Raw genomic sequence first — 18,801 nt, 5'->3', positions numbered from 1 at the left:
GCAGATCTCCCACACTTCCAAACTTCATCCTGCAAGTCACCTGGTGCCCCCAGCACAGTTTTTCTCGTGTGAAACTCCCTCTGCAAGAGGTGCCTTAGGTGAGCAGCTGCAGAGGCAGCCAGGTCCCAGAGGAGGTGTTTGCTCTCCCCATCTTCCCCACGCACACACCCTCCTTTTAATTGTTTGCGCATCAAGAAACAACTTGACGTACCGCAGCTTCCCAAAGGGAGGCAGGCACTGAGCTAGTAACCTGAAACTGCCTCTCAGGGAGACAGACAGCACCCACCTCCCTCTGTTCCCACATCCTCTCCCCCTGCTCATCCCTGCCTGAGCAGCAGCCGCGTCCTCCCCGTGCTCTGCTCCTCTCTTCACTGTTAATGAGCCCAGAGCAAAAAAGCACAGAGCTGCCATTCAGGGTCTCTTCACACACCAAAACATCTCTGTGCATTAATAACCCCTTTCAAAAGCCCACTTCCTCGCACGCATCCCTCCCCCTCCAGCCCCCAATGCTTTTCAGGAGTGACTGTGATTCATCTGAGGTGCAAACAGCGCAGTAAAATTTTAATACAGCCTGAACATGATGTGAGAGCGATCAAGTGTCTTTTAAGCAGCCTGTCTGTCTCCAGCAACTGCTTTGAAGGCAAGATTGCTTCAGCGCTGCGTGAAGAGCTTCAAAGAGAATATTTGGGACTGATTTTGACATGACTCAGAGGAGGCAGCAAGCCTCCAAACACAGTTCCCTCAAAGGATGAGCGCTAACAGAGGAACGTGCCAGCTCGCTGGACCAGATGGGAAGGCCTAGGGGGACCAGAGCTACATGTACGTATAGGATACCTGCTGAGTGCTGTGACCTAGTCCCTGTCTCCACACACTGCCTTAGGGAAGACATTTCCCCAGCCACTGGTTGCATTGCATGCTAACAGCCCTGAGACCAGTGATCTGCCCCAGCTGTGATTTCAAGGGCTGGAAGGCAGGAGAGAGTTCTCCATGCGCCAGGGTACATGGGTTGATTGAAAAAGTATGAAAATAAGGCAAAGCACTTGGGTTAGCCCAAACAGAGATGCCGATAGCACCCAAGGACTCCTCTACAGCCAGTAAACAAAAGGCAAACAAAACTAGTGTCCCAGAAAGTGAGGACAGAGCGAAACAGAAGAGGTGTTTCCCAAGAGGAATTTCCCAAGGAGGATTTGGAAGCCTCCATGAGCTCAGCCAGAAAATATCCCTCAGCTTTGCTGCTTCTTAGTGTCGCACACTGTTCTTTGACTCCCTGCCTACCCCCCAAAACCTGCAAACAGCACAGCACTGCCCTCACACAGGGAAATGCTCTGGCCATGGAGACGTTTGAACTCAGCCCGGCACCACAGAAGGCCAAAGCAAGAAGCTGAGGTCTGCACCTCCAGACATCCTGCCACAGGGGAGCTGGCACCTTCTGATGATGTTTCAGTGTCTGCTCTCACACCACAGGCAGAACATCAACCAAAATCTGTGTTGGTACTGAGCAGCTTGCACAGCTCCTTCCCGGATCATCGCTTCCCATTTACCTGCCAAACTGGCCCCCGTGGTACATGTCATCCCTGGGCTGCTGGAAGGATGTTGGGAAGGTGCAGGCTGCAACCCTGCATATCCTGTGCCATCAGGAAAGGGAGGATGAAGACACTGAGAAGAGGGTAGAGTAAGTCTGAGTTGGTAAAACCCCTGGGGACACTGTAGTGTTTGACCTCCAAAACGGAGTGGCCTGACTCAAGTGAGGGGGACAAAGGCAGAGAGCCAAACCCAAGCACACAGCTGAAGGTGCATAGGCCCACACAGACTGGAAGTGCACAGGCACACACTCCCAGGGCAGGGACAGTAGCCCTCATGATGTGGAAGGAAGGAATCTTTTGATATGAGTGCAAGGCAGCCCAAATGACTGCAGGGGGGATGTCTGGGGGAGTTCAGGCAGCTGACCTCTACTGCCCTGCAGAGACAAGCCTGAGAGGACCCCAGAGTGCACAGACCTGCACAGGGTTTGAGGGAGCACCACCACTGAGATGTAGGTTTACATGAAGGTGGTGCAATTTGTGAAGGTGATTTTGAGTCTGGAGCTATCCATGGAGGTGTATCAACCTGGTATCAGCTTCAGGGTCACTTCCTGCTCCAAAGAGACCATGCAGGGCTACATTCATGAGCAGGTTTCCCTGCAGAAATATGTTACTTAGCACAACTAGCATCTGCGCTGACACATTCTGAGGGTTTCAGTTACTCGGGGACGAGCAGCTGAAGCAATTGGCCTAGGAGCAACAAGTGCAGAGAGCAACCCACCCTAGGCTGCACCCAGCCTGAGAAATCCCAAAGGGGGGCTTATCGGGGGGGGGGGGGGGGGGGGGGGGGGGGGGGGGAAATCAGTGGATTTCAGAGCTCAGATGTATTTGCAAGAGATTTGCAGGCACGTCTCCTTTTACCTTTTACTGGAGTTACCCCCAGGAGGGAGCAGAGGCACCATCTCACCTGCAGCAGGGTTGTTTAAATGCAGTCAGCAGTCACTTAGCCTTCAGCAGGACTGGGCCAACACTATAAACATATCAGCAAGGTGCCCAGGATGAGAACAAACCTTCTTACACCCAGTTTGGGCTCTCTCATTTGTGGGAAGATGCAAGACAGTGACTTATCTGCTTCCTGGAGGTCTGCTGCTCCTACCAGGCTGCAGTCAGCAGTACTCACAGGAGAATGCAAGCCACCTTCCAAACTAAGGATGACGGGAAAGTAGCCAGCAGTGCTGTGAGTAAACAATAGGTAGGAAGGCTGAGCAGGTGGTGTGACAGGAACGGATCGCAACATCAACAAAATGAGGCTTCAGCAAGGTCACCATCAGCACCTGCACGTAGGCAAAATCCCCCAAACCCTCTCCAGGAACTCAGTATGCTGGGGAGCCTATCTAAGGTGTCTGTACAGTAATGCATGAAGTACAGGGAATAAACATGAGGACCTGTAGATCTGTGCGCAGAGCCATGATCTTGTGGTGGGATGGCTCCCATGACTAGAACGTAACGGAGGGATACAGGGTCATCAGGAAGGACATGACGGGAAGATGAAGAGCGGGAGTTGCCCTTCGTATGAGAGAGCAGCTGTGGCATGTGGAACTCCGCCTGGGGATGGATAAGGAACCAGATAAGAGCTTAGGTGCTAGGAGCAAAGGGAGAATGGGTAAAGGTGGGTGTCTGCTATAGACCGTCTGACCAGGAAGAACAAGTGTATTAAGCTCTCTACAGAAAGGAGCAGCCTCATTTCACAGGCCCTGGTGTCGTGATGGGAGACTTCAATCACCATGATACATGCTGGAGGGACAGCACAGCAGGACGTAAAGCAATCCAGAAGGCTCCCAAAGTGCACTGATCACAAATTCCTTTCCCAAGTGGCAGGGCAGCCAACAAGGAGAGGTACTCCGCTGGACCTCAAACTCACCAACAAGGAGGGGCTCACTGCAGATTCAGTGCTTTCTAGATCCTAGCTCTTGTATTGGACAGGCAGTGCACACTCATGCCTTCTTCAGCATACATGGATTTATCAGCCTTTTTCATACTGCCTCTCAGACATCCCCTCTTTCTTCCTCCTAGGCACTGCCTCAGGCTGCTGGTGTTCCCCTGTGGAGTGTATTCACAGCCTAAACAAAGCAGCACCTGGCAACAAACAGCATGCAGGAGTGAGACAAGGCACTACACATTGGAGCAGCACGGGTGAGAAGACTGGTTTATAAGCAGAGTGCAATACCATCTGTCCCTGGATGGCTATCACTGTAGAGAAGGCACATGTAGAGTGTGGTGAGAGCCCCACAAGCACTGAATCAGGCCAGGGACAGGAGACACGAGTTTGATCATTGCCAGGAGTGCCAAAATGCCAAGATACTGTGCCAGGCTGTAATGTGCAATAGTCACTGTACCATGACGGTTTGTACTGGTGTCCGTACAAACTGGCTCTCGGAGCAGTGCACCCACGGAGGGGTGAGAAGACACATAGTATGTTTCTGTGCTATCACCCTTCCCAGGGGCTGTTTTTGCTAAGTTAAGATTTGACCTCTCAAGAGCAACATCAGACAACCCAGGTCCCCCTTTGGTATTTTATCACTGGGCAGTGATTTATGGAGCAGTCCAGGAGCAGCTCCAGCCAAGGCAGACAAAAAAACAGCTGGATCAGAACTGGATCTTGTTTGGCTTTGCAGCTATAGCTGACATCTAGTTGAACATCTCTTGGAAAGGGCAGTCTTGCAAAGACAAGCCTGCTGGAACATTACTGGGCTACAGACACCAGTCACCCAGTGAAATTCTCCATCTGGTATAATGCCAGACAAACTCAGAACCAAAAGGGAACCTCTGCCACAAAACCCCTCTGCCTTCTTTAAAACCAAGTGTCAGGGTCTGGTACTGACTCTTCCTGAATGGAAAGGAAAGCCTTGCTCCCTGATTCCAGCTGCTGACCTTGTCTTGTAGCTATGTGTGCATGTGTCCCTCATGGAGATGGATCAAAACACAACTGGGAGTGGCTGCATTTAATGTGGGTAGAAAATGTTCAGAGCAGCTGAGAGCTGGAATTTGCGCTGTGAGTAAGAGGAGCTCTTATAGAATGAGTTAGCGGATGTTTTAGGTGATTCATTGTCTTCTGATAACTGCCCAGCTCCCGAGGCATTGCTGGCATGCAAGCACAAGGTAGGTCTGAGTGAATCAGAGGGCCCAGGGAACAGTTATTGGTGATAGTTAGCAGAGACATGCACAAGTTTGTTAAGGGACCAGGCTGTAAACTGCCACCATTTTCCAAGGTCTGCAGTGCACTTCCTGGAAAAACTTGGTTTTCTTTGCTGCCAGATTTGGGGTGTGCCTTGGGAGGAAGCCCCTTGCTCCATCCTCCAAAGACAGGCACTGGCGTGAAAGGCTAGAAGAGCCAGGCTGAGCCATCTGTATGTGATACCTTCTGCCCACTCTTCAAACACACGTCTGCTCTGTGCCAGGCAGTAAGAGACAACAAGGTCTTAGTGGTGCTGCCTGGATGACCCTCTGTGTCTCCAAAATATGGCAGCACCTTTCCTTCCCTTTCCTGCTGGCCTCCAAGATTCTTTGGCCTTGGTTTCTCTGCCAAACACCTAAGCTACAATAATTTGTTTGCCTCTACAGCTGTCAAGAGTATTTGACATCTTGAGTACCCACAGGTTGCTCTGGAGAGGCCAGATGAATGGCAAGGTCTGGAGGATAAAGTTGGCAACAAGGAGCACAGTACCAGCTCATACCTACATTACCACTAGCTTCTCACTTTAAACCAGAGGTCAGGCATTTGTCATGGAGCAAAAAGGAGCAAAAAACACAGAGCACTTTGCAATGCAGCTCAGTGGCCTTGCATATGTCCCAGGGCAGACTTTGTAATCATACCTTATCCTAGTTATTGCTGCAACAGCAAAGACAGCAAAACAACGGAACAGGAACCAGCACCCAGGGCATGTAGGGCAGTCCTGGCCATGGGAAAAGATGCAACCATTCCCAGCCTGGGCTATTAAATCACAGATTCTGGTGCTCAGGAAGCTCAGCAGCAAGCTTGCAAGTTCAGACATTTCTGTAAAGCTATTTCAAATGCAGTGGCAGGCCTGAGGGAGGAATGCAAGGTCAGCTCTTCTGCATATGCTGTGTTTCCATTGTACATATGAGCAATATAGGGTCACTTTACAGGGCACTAACACCTGGCCAAAGGAAAAAAAAGGACTGGTGTGCCCAAGTGCAATGCAGATGTGCTCCTGATGCAGGACAATAACCCAGCTTTGGTATGTGTTGGATATTTTCATGGCAGCATTGTCTGGAAGAGCCCTCCACAGTCTCTGGTCTAACTTCCATCTTGAAGCAAGACTGTCGCCAACACTGATGCAGACAGCTTTGTCTAACCAACACTCAGAAAGGCCCAAAAGTGGCAAGCCATCACCACCCCTCTGAAGACCTGTCCCAGGGCTGCTTCTCCTCTTGGGGAAGACATTTCCTAATGTCCAGGCTAAAATCCCAATGCTGCAGGGTAATTCCTTGCAAGCAGCTTTTTATGAAAGGGGGGAGGGAGGAAAAGAGAGGATCAGAGGAAAGATCTGAGAATTAGCAGAGCTCAAATGTTTGGAGGTGGCCTTAGACTGAATTAGCTAACTCTGTGCCCAGTGTTTTCATTGTCAATGAGTGCCTACCAGTAAGAAGACAGCTTGTGTGCTGAAAAGCTAGTGATGGGATAAGAGAAGCAACTGTAGGAGGGTGAGGAGGAAGGACCAAGGAGTGGGTGAGACTATCACTGTTGTTCATTTGAGGAAAACACATGGAAGAAGCTAATGACTCTGCTTCCTTTCTTGCATTTAATTTTCACATTAAAGTTGAATCTAGAGGCGAATAACTCACTGAAGGGATCAATTACCCTCCACAAACCACCAAGATAAAAAGATAACTAGCTGAGCCTTTGCAGTCTCCCTCTCAGGCACCTACAGCCAAGATCTTGCCCCGGCATTTAGCCATGATGGTGAGCAGAAAAGGGGTCGGGAAATGGGCCAGGATTGCGAAAGAGGAGGTTCACGAACTTTCAGCTAGGTGAAATGTGTACGAGCTGCAGCAACACTCATTATCACAGGGGGAGCCGTCTCCAGTTCCCAAGCCACCCTCTCCAAGAACTGCTGGAGGGCTAGAGCAGAACCAAGGAAATGGCACAGAACGAGCGCAGCATTCTGTTTTAAAGGCTTGAAGTCAAGTTATAGATCCATAATTCAGTGCCTGGAAATTCGACTTGCACAAAGGATTAATTCAGAGGCACCAAGAAGCTAATATGGGGGCTGAGAAGCAGACAATTGGGATTTCTTGAGAACTATTTAATACCAAACCATTTAAATATCCTCTCTCAAAGATTTAGCAGATATAGGGTAAGCAGCAGATGTGATCATTTTGACCTCCACAGAGGGCTTTGTGTTATCCCATTCATACTTGTCAGAATGGGAAATACCATTTAGATGAAAGATGGATGTAAAAGTAGTGCAAAAATAGTACCTTGATCTGGTGACAAGAGCTATTCATGGCTTACAGTCAGACTAGAAGGACATATATAGAAAGGAACAGCAGGAAAATGGCTTTGGTTTTGGTATTATTCAATGCTTCTATATTGTGGACATAGCCATGCTATGCTGCATCAGAAATATTGTGGATAATGTTAAAGAAAACAAGACCAGAGGAATACCAGAAAGTAGATTCATTGGATAACCTTGAAGACCTGGCAAAGAAAGGATTTGACATCATTCAGATGAAATTCAATCAAGTGAGGTGTGAAATGCTTTGAAATCAGATCAATCCAACCCAAGGGAAGAGTGGGACGTGGGATGACACAGGCCACAAACCAGGAAGGGGAACATGCTGGAAGCAAGCCTTCCTCCAGTGGTGGAGAAGAGGACACATCACACGTTTTAAGGATGTTGGCAGCTCTATTCCCATCACTGAATAAGTGTTAGGGACCAAATTGGTGCCACAGAGGGATTCATACTTAGGGCATGGAGGTGGTTGACCCTAGCTTTCCCTGTCCATGACTGCTGTGTCTACCTGCCCTCTCCTTCCTGCCCAAGTGGCCGGCAGAGGCAAGGATGATGGGGACAGGCAGCTAGCCAGGGCCAGCTGCTCTCATTACAGCCTAACCTTAATGGAAGTCCACCAGGACTTGGGTACCAAGTTTCCATGTAGCCTGCAGGGTTTGCTTGCTTTGAGAGGGAGCTGGTCCCAGAAAGATGCTGTGGCCAAGGACAACTGCCCTGGACACCCACAGAGAAGGGACGCCCTGCAGCCATCTGCAAACACCCAGCCACATCAGTGAGAAAGCCCCATCTGAGTGAGGCACAGGCCAGTATCACCAGTAGAAATCTCTTCTATTTCCCAGGCCAAGAATGGTCAGGCCACCCCATCCTGGAGGAAAGACCCCCATCCTGCAGTTCTCCATGTTTTATCAGGTGACCAAAATCCCATCCACCTACATGACAGCTTTCCTCTGTCACTGGTATTAAGATTCCCAGTCTCTGAGTGAGGGCATTTGTACATCCCAGGGCCAAGTGATCCTGTAGCTCATGCGAGCTTTCATGGAAAAAAGTCCTGCCAGGCACTTCATACAGGCAGCACACGGGGAATCCTTCTAGGAGAAGAGGAGTCTCGTGAAGCTTTGAAGCAGCCTGGAATTTTAGGACAAGACAGGACTTCTGTGACATTTCATAAAGAACATCCTCACCCTGAAGATTTAGAATCAGTCTTTGAAATACAGCAGCAGAAAGCCCTCTGATGAGGGCTACCGATAATGCTGTTTACCCAGTGAATTTACATTATGAGAGGATAAGAACCATGGCAAATGGTGATATTCCCCTTCACATACTCTCCTCCTGCCCCAGCCCATATGCCAGTGGCTTTTTGGCCATGCATGTATGTTTAAACATTCAGGTGACAGGTCCAGGCAGCACACACTGTTGTTTTCTCCAAGGGAACACAAGGCTAGAAAGAAGCAGATGGTGGCCAAACTGCAGGGCACAGGCCTACAAGGGTAGTATTTTACCTTGATATAAAAGGGAAGGCACAAGATACCCAAGATTAATCCTGCTTTTCTTGTACCTATACTTCATATTCTCTGTGGCTGGTGATTTCACTAGCTTTTCCATGCCAAAATCAATTAGTTTTGTCTCCACTGATGTACTGACTGCCTCAAAAGTATGTGTTGATGGTATCAAGTACATTGAAGGCAGGATGTGCTGCATGGATCTGACTCTTTGCCAAGAAGAAAACTGTTAGCAGGGGGATTGGAACTAAATGATTTTAAGGTCTTTTCCAACCCTAACTATTCTATGATTTTCTATGATTTTCCTTTCATTTGCAAGATTTTCCTGACTAACCTGGAAGAGTCCTGTGCTTTTCTCCAAAGGGGGCAGGATTCTCCTGCGCACCAAACCTGGGCAATCTGTTCACCAGCGAGTTACATGGGAGAGAGACACAGCAATCTTTCCATCTTAAACTATCAGAACAAAATTCCCATAGCCTAGAAGTCATGCTGTTTCTCAGTTCCCAGAACAGGCATGGAACCCAACTGTCTCCTGCCCAGGGCTTTCTCAAGAGGAGAGGTTTAAGCAGGCCTTTTCTCCTTCAGCCTTGGCCATACATCCAGTGGTTTGGCCCACAGAGCTGACCCAACTGCTAGAATATACATAAAGGCACAGTCATGAGCCATCTGTGCTTTGGTTTCAGGCCTTTCAGCCCAACAAGAGACCAAAGTAAGCGCAGGTGAGTCACATGTACAGCAACTACATGAACCCCAACATGAAGTGCTGCTTTTGCCTTGCCAGTTGCAACGTGCTCTGCACCCACGGGCATTGGCATTGTCTTTTAGCTCCCAAGCTCTGTGGCCCAGGAACTGGACAAACATGCAGACTGACACAGCTTCAGCTGCTCTCTTCTCCCTGTCTGAAACCCATAACGAGGACTGCGTGTCCAAACCGCTCTCAACCATCTCAGCATCGAGCCAGACAAAAACAGATACAGCTGCAAAAATGCTTTTCAGATATTCTCTGAACTGAAAGTAAAGACTCAGAAGCAGCACTGGCAATCTGGCAAGTTCAAGTGCAGCAGTTTGAAAGTGAAGGAGTTTAACGGGTGACTGAATACCTGGGGGGCACCTAATAAGGCTTTCAGCAGCTCATTCCCAAGACCTAGTCTGAATAGTGTTCAGAGTCACAGCTGGGCTGCAGAAACAAAGCGGGAACAACCTCAGCACTCACTGATGGATTTACTGCTCCCTGCAGGCATTACAGGATGCTGCCCCCAAATTGCACGGGTTTATGCAGCTCCCTCATGCTGAGTTTTGGGTAGCATGAGCAGCCAAGACTCCTGTGGGCCACAGGCCTGAGCATAGTATGCTACTGCTGGGCCACAGCCCCAGAGTGGGAACTGCCAGCACAGGGTTTGCAAGCCATTGCACACTCAATACATCCTCTGGTCTCTGATAGCCCCTCTGAAGTGCATCCTCAAGGCTACCAACAGCACCATGGCCAGTCTGGAGGGTGGCAGGTCAATGGGCAAATGGAAGGTTAATGAATCTGTCTGCAGACATCTTGCGCTGAAGGCTGGAGAGCTGGAGCATGGAGCCACATCCTGGGTGCTGATCGCCACTGCCCATGCTCTGGGGAGGACACGCAGAAGTCTGTTCCACATTTAGATAGCAAGGAGGACCCTGTCTTTCCTGGGGGCTTGTCCTTGGCCTCCCAGCGGGCACAAAGGCAGTAGTGTGTGTGTCCAGGGAAGAAGCTGGGAGCCAGTCTGGGAGAAGCCCATTGCAACTGCAGCTGTTTGCACAATGCAGAGCGTGTCCTGGCTGCACTCACACAGTGCTTGGGCCATGGCTTGAAAGCAATGAGTTGCCAATGGGACACCCTTCTTTTGCAGTTACAAAGTCCCCCACTCAAAATTCTAGAACAAAAAGCAGCAAAATGGAATGGTCAGAACCAATTCCTTCAGTTCAGACACCTGTTTAATGAGACTTCCCTGCAGGATGTAGTCTGAGGAGAGGCTCAGACAACCAGGTCTTATGCTAAACAAATCCAGCATGGGCTGTTGGAGCCATCCTGCTTTGCTTCCAGCCTGCAGGGTTTCAACCGCAAAAGAGAGGCAAACACAGGTGGCTGGTAGAACTGTCCAAGGGGCTAGACCAGGGGAAACTGCAGCCCCCCAGAGCGCCATTCCCAGTCAGTCCTGATCTCATACAGCGGGCAAGACGTGGTGCTCTGCCAAGTGAATTCTCCTAAGGTGAGAGAGGCTGAAAGATACAGCCCGGATCAAGCACTGTGCCTGCTGGGCACCTGCCAGGCATAGGGGAGCCCAGCAGGGCACAGCGCACACACTCTGTTTGTCATGTCTGCAGTCCTGAATGCCACATGGCTAAGAGTCCAACATGGCCCCTTTGAACCCAAGAACTGGTCAGGTACAATATAACTTGCATGACATGCCGGCAGTATGGTGGAATGGGGGGACCTTACTGTATACAATGCAGGCAAAGCCCCAGGGTCAGTGCGATGTAAACAGGAATTGCCAGCTGCAGACTTCTGCCTAACGGCCCTGGCCCCTGCTCTTCCCCACACAGCAAACAGGATGCTGAGAGATCCTGCTGCTGCTGAGGACAAGCTCCGCAGCAGTGAGTGGAAGGAGTCAGAGTAACCCCTTCACAAATACACAGCCTGTCCCATCCTGGTCTCAGTGTCATGAGCACAGCAGACAGGGAAGACACAGAGCTGCCTTCATGCAGGGAGCCACTTTTTGAAAGCACTAAGGGTTACAGAGGAAGCTATGGAGACTGCTGTGTGCATGTGCTCCCCAGCTGAGGCCATTTCTGGCGTTAGGAAAGGCCCAGCTGTTACACCAAGCTCTGCTCAGTTCTATGATAGCGCTGTAACCCAAAAGCCACTAGTCCTACCTTTGCTGATCCTACACTGAGCCACTGTCACATAAGAGACACCAGTACTTGTCCAGTCTGGGGTCCCATCACCACCAGTGGCTTCCAGCAGTCACCTAGGGAGGAAGGGAACAGGCTGAACACAGCAATACTGCCCTGGATGCATTCCCAGCCTTCAACAACACAGGGTATCTGAGGCTGGAAGCAGCCACTCAACACCAAATAGCCCACCATGGATTTCTTTTTTAGTCTTTTTTTTTTCCTTTGTAGTCAGTCTCAAGCTCTGACCACCCTGCCCTGGATCTTTTCCAGTTCCAGTTAGTTCAAGGCCTTCTGCTGCTCCTCCAGTTTACAAAGAGGGTTAAAAGATAATAATACAACACAAGCTAACTCAGCCAGGTCTGGATAAAGTTTCTATCGCATTCTTAAAGAGGTGACTCTGCCAAGGTAGGAAAAAGTAAGTCACAGCCTTGGAGAAGTAGGAAACACCAAGAAAGGTGGCTCTTCCCACCCAGCAGCTTAGGGGAATTGTGGGAAGGAAGGCAGTTTTAGCCAGGCCATTTTATCTCTGAGACCAGATGGCTCTAAATGCTTCCCCAGAGCTTGGAGAGGCCCAGGCTCTGATTTGAATTGCTTTTCATACTGCCTCATTAGAAAGTAAAAGGGAAGAAATGAACAATCTATAACTTCGTGGCATCAGGAAACAGCTCTGTTAATCCCATTTCCTTTTCAAGCTTACTCAGGGCAGGTCATTCAGCATCAGGGCCACATCACCTAATCTGCTTACCATTGCCCCACAGTCAGGAGCCTGGGCACCAGCCCAAAGGGCAGATGCATCCTCCCAGGCATAGTTAATAAATTGCAAAAGCCCAGGTTTTTAAACCTGACCCTGGTGCTTAATTGCAATGCTCCCAGCACCCGGCTTCCACTTGCTGATGCAGATCCAAGCAGTGGCCACCTCCCATACCCAGCCCTGTGGGAGTGAGGGCAGGAGGTGCCAAGCATTGCTGGGGGAGCAGACAAGGGGAGAAGGAAGGTGCTATATGGAGAGGCATCCTAGGGCAGGCACTGCAAAGCACAGGGTTGGGTTACCTGTGGGACCCCTGCATCCTGAGCTGCAGGCCTCTAGGTTTCTTGGCCTGTCTGGACAAAATGAGGGCAAATCTGACAACATGCAGAATTCCTCCCTTTCCAGCAGTGCTGGAGCATGGCCCACACACAAACATCTGGGATGGGGAGCAAAGCTCTTTTCAGCCACACAGGGCTCAGGGCTTGCTCCCATGTGCTCACAGCTACAGCTCAGCCTGTCTGGTCCACAGGTGACCACTGTTTTACCTGCCAGCACTGCCACCAAGCTGCACCTTGTCACCTCAGTAAAAGCTTCCTGAGCTTGGGAGGAACCAAATGGCACTGACAAGTACTCATCCATGGCACCCAGGATCACCGTGCCACCAGCTCACCTCCAGCCCATTCTTTCTGGAGCAAGGGGAACTATGTCTTCTCACACCTAACCTGCACCTCGTATCCAAATGGAAAGAAAAACAGTCAGGTCAGGACTAGAAGATTTCAGGCTCTTTCAGCTCTGGTCAGGGCTGGGGTCCTATGGCAGAAGGCAGCCTTGGGCAACACAAGAGGCAGGCAGCAGCTGGTGTGTTGGTTGGACCCACAGCTCCATGGGCAGAAATGGGCAGCTTAGCATGTCTGGAGTAGGGTGAAAGTTAATGAGACTAACCAGTTAGCTTAGGTTCTTAGCTGAGGAGTGCCAATTTTTAGCAAACTACTATCTGCTTACAACAAAGCTGGATGTCCCCGGTCTGAAGCTAGGCACAGCTGGCTGTCAGCATTGCTGCCCTGCAGGCACAGCTGGGGGCATGAGCCTCTGACTGAGCCCAATCCCCCCTGCCTTCCAGCTGGGCTGAGATCCGGTGTTTAACCCACAGAGCAGCACGGCTTTGGGGACACTCAGGAATAGCTGTAGGACACAGGCATAGGAAAGGTTGCTGAGGCACAGCTTCTGTAGCACAGACCCACGCAGACCCCGTGGCAGCGCAGCGGTGCAGCAGAGCACACATGCAGCCAGCCCTCCAGATCAGCTGGGGTACATCATCCCAGAGTAATACGCAGAGGATGCTGCCCTCTTTTGGGCCCAGCGTGACTGGCAGTATGACATTCAGAGAGGCCCAAGACCAATGCCTTTCGTGGCTCAGAATCCCACATAGGGGTTCTCAAATGCGGTGACTTCCTGTACCTCTCTCAATGGACATCCCAGGCACTTTTCCCACTGGGAGCCAGGCTGCTGTCCCTGCGGGTGGCCTCTGAGCGCAGCCTGGGAAAGGAAGAGCAGGGCCGACCTCAGGAGTGCTCTTCGAGGGACGAAGGAGATGCTTGCTGGGATGAAGAGCAAGAAGATAAATGATTCTGTGATTCTATGAAAATGCAGACCAGGGTCTGGGCAGGTCTCCTGGGCTTTTGGGATACCACGCAGTCCTTACGAACTGTGAGACCCGCTAGCATTTCATCTTAATCAATGACTTTCACACATTAATCCAGTAGATAGTTTAATTGATGGAGCTACAGCGGGGTCCCGCTCTTCCCCAGCAGGAAAACGTGGGGACGGAGCGCTGCCCAGCCCTGGTGTGACACCGAGATGTCCCAGTGCCACCTCTATCCCGTGACGGCTGCCTGCCCCCGGGCTCCGTGCAGGCGCTCGGGGCTGGGTGCCGGCCAGCCCTGCCTGTGCCGGGCTCCTCCCTGCCCGCACTTCCTCCTGCCGCTGGCACCTCCCCATGCCCCGGGCACAGCCGGGCTGACCGACCACCCTGCGGGGCTCCGGGGCTGCTGCCTCTCCTTGGGGCACCACTGCCTGCGCCGAGCAGCGCTGGGGCACCAGGGACACCTCCTCTGACCGGGTGACGAGCAGCGAGCCCCGGCTCCCCCGGACCTCCCCGCGGACCTCTGTGCCTCTTCACCACCTCCCCAGCATGCGGACACCGACAGCGATGATCGTGGGGCTGGTCCTGTGCCCCTGCGGGCTCCTGCTGACGCTCACGGGCACACTGGCACCCAACTGGCGGCAGGTGAGCCTTATACCCGACCAGCCCATTGACCTCGTCACGGAGCAGGGCATCTGGGACATCTGCACGGAGCGGCAGAGCAGTCACAACCGCCTCTGCGGGCAAGCTGATGAGCTGGGCTACTTCAAGGAGGTGCCTGTGCAGGTGGCCCAAGGGATGATGCCCTCCTCGATGGTGCTCACTCTGGTGGGCTTGCTGGTGGCTGCCCTGGGGGTTCGCTGCTGGCAGGAGGAGCCACGGCACACGCTGGCTGGCGTGGCAGGGATTGTGTTGCTCCTTTCAGGGCTGCTGAGCCTTGTGCCTGCCTCCTGGTACACCCATGAGCTGTGGGTACTGCCCGCACCGGAGGGCAGCACACTGGTTGTAGGCTACAGCTTGGTGCTGAGCTACTTGGGAAGCTGCTTTGAGATCTTGGGGGGGCTGGCCCTCGCCCTCAGCTTCCACCACTGCTGCAAGAAGCTCAGGGCCCCCAAACTGCCTTCCAGCCCTGTGCTGGAGGCTGAGCCATGCCCCACCACTGGGGCTTACCGCAATCCCTGGGATGTGTTGGAGGACGAGCGACATGGACAGCAGTGGAGGAGCACCCTGCCTTGTGACTCTGACTTGTAGCCCCAGCACAGGGACAGCAGTGGGCACCGTGCCTGCCTGGCACTGAGAGGAGCACTGGCTCCTGCCCCTCCAAGCCATGCCCTTCTCTTGGGGTAGCTCAGAGCAGGCTGGAAACAAAACCAAGGACTTGGCTTGAGTCTCTGCAACCTCCTCAAAAGCCTGCTGTGCTCCAGGTCCCTCAACTGTGCCAGAGCTGTGCTGGGTTGAGGATCAGCCCTGGCTGCAGTCTCTCCATGAAGCTTTTAGCTCATCCTCTTCCACTGTGCAGCAGCTTGGGCAAAGGTAGCTCCAGTGTTCCCACGTGACTGTTGTAAATAAAGTTCAGTTAGCTGAATTCTTTTAACTATATTCTTTTGTATGAGTAGTTTTGCTTAGCATGAGTAGCTAACATTGCTGAAGCCTTAAGCTGCAAGCTGCAACCTAGAAAAGTTGAACTTGCCTTGAACTGTTGCTTAGTTAAGTGAAAGGAGTCCCTGAGACCAGTGCAAACTGGAAGATAAGGAAGCCATGACCATCAGCAGGAGCTGTAACCTATCCAGATAAAAGCTGCTAACAACCTGCCTGGAGACAGAAGAAGAATCCAATAAGGAACAAGAAGCCTCCAGAACAAAAATCACAGTTTGACCAAGAGGCATGTGCAAGGCACATGAAGAACAGGTACATAGACTGTAAGGGTATGAAAGCCCAGGGATTTCATTGTTCCGGGTCCCTCTCCAGAGGCACCCAGCTCAAGCTGTCCCTATGGATCTACCACTCAATTATTAAATTATTTTTCCCCTGGCATTGGATGTCTGACACTCTGCTGCAGGAAGCTTAGGGCAAAGACCTTTCTTTAACAGGTTGGTGACCCAGATGGGATCCTAGGCCACCACCTCCACACCCTCTGGTCTCCATCCAACTGTTGGCATTGGGTGAATTCTGCTCCTGGGACCTTTGGAGCAGGAGGCATGAAAGGGTGAGTATTAAAAATTCTCTAAGCAGATTCAGAAACAATGCTGTAGTGAGTTTGAGTCCCTCCCTCGCTGCAACTTGCTTATGGGTGCGCAGCCTGATCAGCATTAGCTGCACATACAAGGGGTCTGAGTTCCTCTTAGCAATAAGAAATACAATCTTTTAGATACAGACTATTGACCAAGTCTGTGATGAAGATTGAATCTATCCACACATAGACTTCTCTCTGAGAAGGAGTTTAGAAAGCAAGATGGTCCTTTCTAAATCTTGTGTCTCCTTGACAGGGTTTTTTTTCTGGTAATGGTGAATAAATTTGGTATAGAAAAGGGGACACCCTTGGCCAATGTACTGCAAAATTGGGGAAATTTAGTAGAAGTCATTAAAGCATGTGGGGAGCTAGGAGTGAACTGGACCATCAGCTCAGTACAAGAATACAGGCAGAGACCTGATGAGCATCCTTGTGACTCCTGGGGATGGCTCCAACAAGCTCTGTTCAAATACAGAGGAATGACACCACAGAACTTTAATGACACACTCAAGATTGCCAGCATGGCAAAGAGAAAGTTTGCAAGAGATTTTGTGTGTGTCTGTATTCATGTACGATGGTCTTGAAGAGGAGCAGAAAGTTGAACTAATGAAAGAAAGGAACACAAAATAGCAGGAGATTCATTTGTTGGCAGCAGCATTAGCCAAGAATTTGCAAGTGAGAGGTGGTACAAGTGAAGGAAGAGAAAGATCAAGCAGAGGTTTTAGACCAAGGCCAGGAGATAGAAGAGAACAGAAAATGTCAGAAGGAAATGTTATTTTTGTGGGAATCTGGGAACCAGAACAAAAGGCCAGGTTTGTCAGACCCAAAAACTGTGTATGAGAAGGGTTGCTCAGCAGAAGAAAAGAAACAATTGGGACAATGGGAAACAAACCAAGATGACAAAGGAATAGGGACAATTGGAGGAAAACCTGTACTTCCAAAGCTGCAACCTGTCCAGATAGAGCAGCTAAGGGCATGTCTGGAGACAGAGCAAGAATCCAGTCAGAAACAAGACGACCCCAGACCAAAAATCACCACTGGACCAAAGAGGCATGTGCAAGGCATGCAAAGAACTTACAAAGCACAGGTACATAGATTGTAAGGGTATAAAACCCCAGGGATTTCTTTGTTCTGGGTCCCTCTCCAGAGGCATCCAGCTCAAGTTATCCCTATTGCTCTACCACTCAATTATTGCATTACTGTTTTCCCTGGAATTGAATGTCTGACACTGCTGCAGGAAACCTCAGGCAAAGACCTTTCTCTTTAACGTGAACAAGGTACAGGTTAGCAATGTGCAGCCTTCTAGGCTGGCAATAGGGATGGGGAGCACCTCCCACATGTCTCTGTTCAACTCAGGGCTGTGCAAACAGCAGAATAAATGAAGAGGAACGGATCTGTGCTGTGGTATGGTTATGGGCTTTCTGCCAGGCAGGCTAGGCCGGGAGCCAGGGGGTACAGCTAACCCAGCTCCCCTGTGCTTTGCCTGAAGCAGGGAGAAAAGGTTTGTAAAAGAGAACAGGTTGCTTTTATAGCACCTTTCTCAGGGACTTTTCCCCCACGGTCAAAAATCAGCTCTGAAAGAGGTTTCTCCTTCCTTGAGCACAGCCACTTCAGAGGAGGGGAGAAGAGATCACAGGGTAAGAAACTAGTGTATATTTCCCCTTTCATCATTAGCTTGGTGTGAGGCAGTAAAACTGGTCTCACTGGTTTGTGAGGGACACTCAGGAGGTCAGAAATGCACTATAAAATCCTGCTCAGCACCCAGAATAACAGGGCAAGAGCTAATCCAGCTTCTTTGCAGAGCTATTCAGACAGATTTCTACTCCAGACAAACCCAAAACACCCTGGTCAACTAGCTAAGCCTTGCTGCAGAGGGACAGTGGATTAAGATGGAAGGAAGCAGGAAGGGGTGCCATACAGAGGACCTTGATAGGCTAGAGAGGTGGGCCCACATGTAGCTCATGAAGTTCAACAAGGTAAAAGGTCCTGCAGATGGGTTGGGGCAATCCCAAGCACAAATACAGGCTGGATAGAAAACGGACCGAGAGTAGCCCTGAGGAGAAGGACTTGAGGGTGTTGTGTGAGAAGAAGCTCAACATGAGCCATCAGTGTGTGCTTGATGCCCAGAAAGCCAACCATATCCTGGGCTGCATCCAAAGGAGCGTGACCAGCAGGTTGAAGGAGATGATCCTGCCCCTCTGCTCTGCTCTCATGAGACCTCACTTGGAGTATCGCATCCAGCTCTAGGGGCACCAACACAAGAGGGATGTGGACCTGCTCAAGCGAGTCCAGAGGAGGGATACAAAGATGATCAGGGGGCTAGAACACCTCTCCCATGAGAACAGGCTGAGAGAGTTGGGGTTGTACACCCTGGAGCAGAGAAGGCTTTTGGGAGACCTTTCAACAGTCTTCCAATACCTACATGGGGCCTACAGAAATGTTGAAGGATTTTTTACAAGGAATATAGTGGCAGAACAATGGGGGTGGCTTTAAACTGATAGAAGGGAGATTTAGATTACACAGAATGAAGAAAACTTTCCCTGTGAGGGTGATGAGGCACTGGCACAGGTTGTCCAGAGAAGCTGTGGCTGCCCCATCCCTGGCAGTGTTCAAGGCCAGGCTGGATGGGGCTTTGAGCAACCTGGTCTAGTGGAAGGTGTCCTTGCCCATGGCAGGAGAGTTAGAAGTTGATGAGCTCTGAAG

At 50.8% G+C, this 18,801-nt stretch overlaps 1 protein-coding gene across 1 annotated transcript; it reads left to right on the top strand.

Moving 5' to 3' along the window:
- The first annotated feature begins 14,242 nt into the window (after positions 1 to 14,242).
- Positions 14,243 to 16,423, top strand: CLDN23 (claudin 23). Its single transcript, XM_057419053.1, has one exon. It carries the CDS (start codon positions 14,418 to 14,420, stop codon positions 15,117 to 15,119), a length of 702 nt encoding a protein of 233 aa, XP_057275036.1. The 5' UTR covers positions 14,243 to 14,417; the 3' UTR covers positions 15,120 to 16,423.
- Positions 16,424 to 18,801: the final 2,378 nt, after the last annotated feature.

The sequence above is a fragment of the Pezoporus wallicus genome, unplaced genomic scaffold, assembly GCF_028554395.1.
Source record: "Pezoporus wallicus isolate ANWC-B61680 ecotype Strahan unplaced genomic scaffold, APGP_CSIRO_Pwel_v1 contig_2384, whole genome shotgun sequence".
NCBI classification, from domain to species: domain Eukaryota; kingdom Metazoa; phylum Chordata; class Aves; order Psittaciformes; family Psittacidae; genus Pezoporus; species Pezoporus wallicus.
This window is presented reverse-complemented; position numbering and strand designations above follow the sequence as displayed.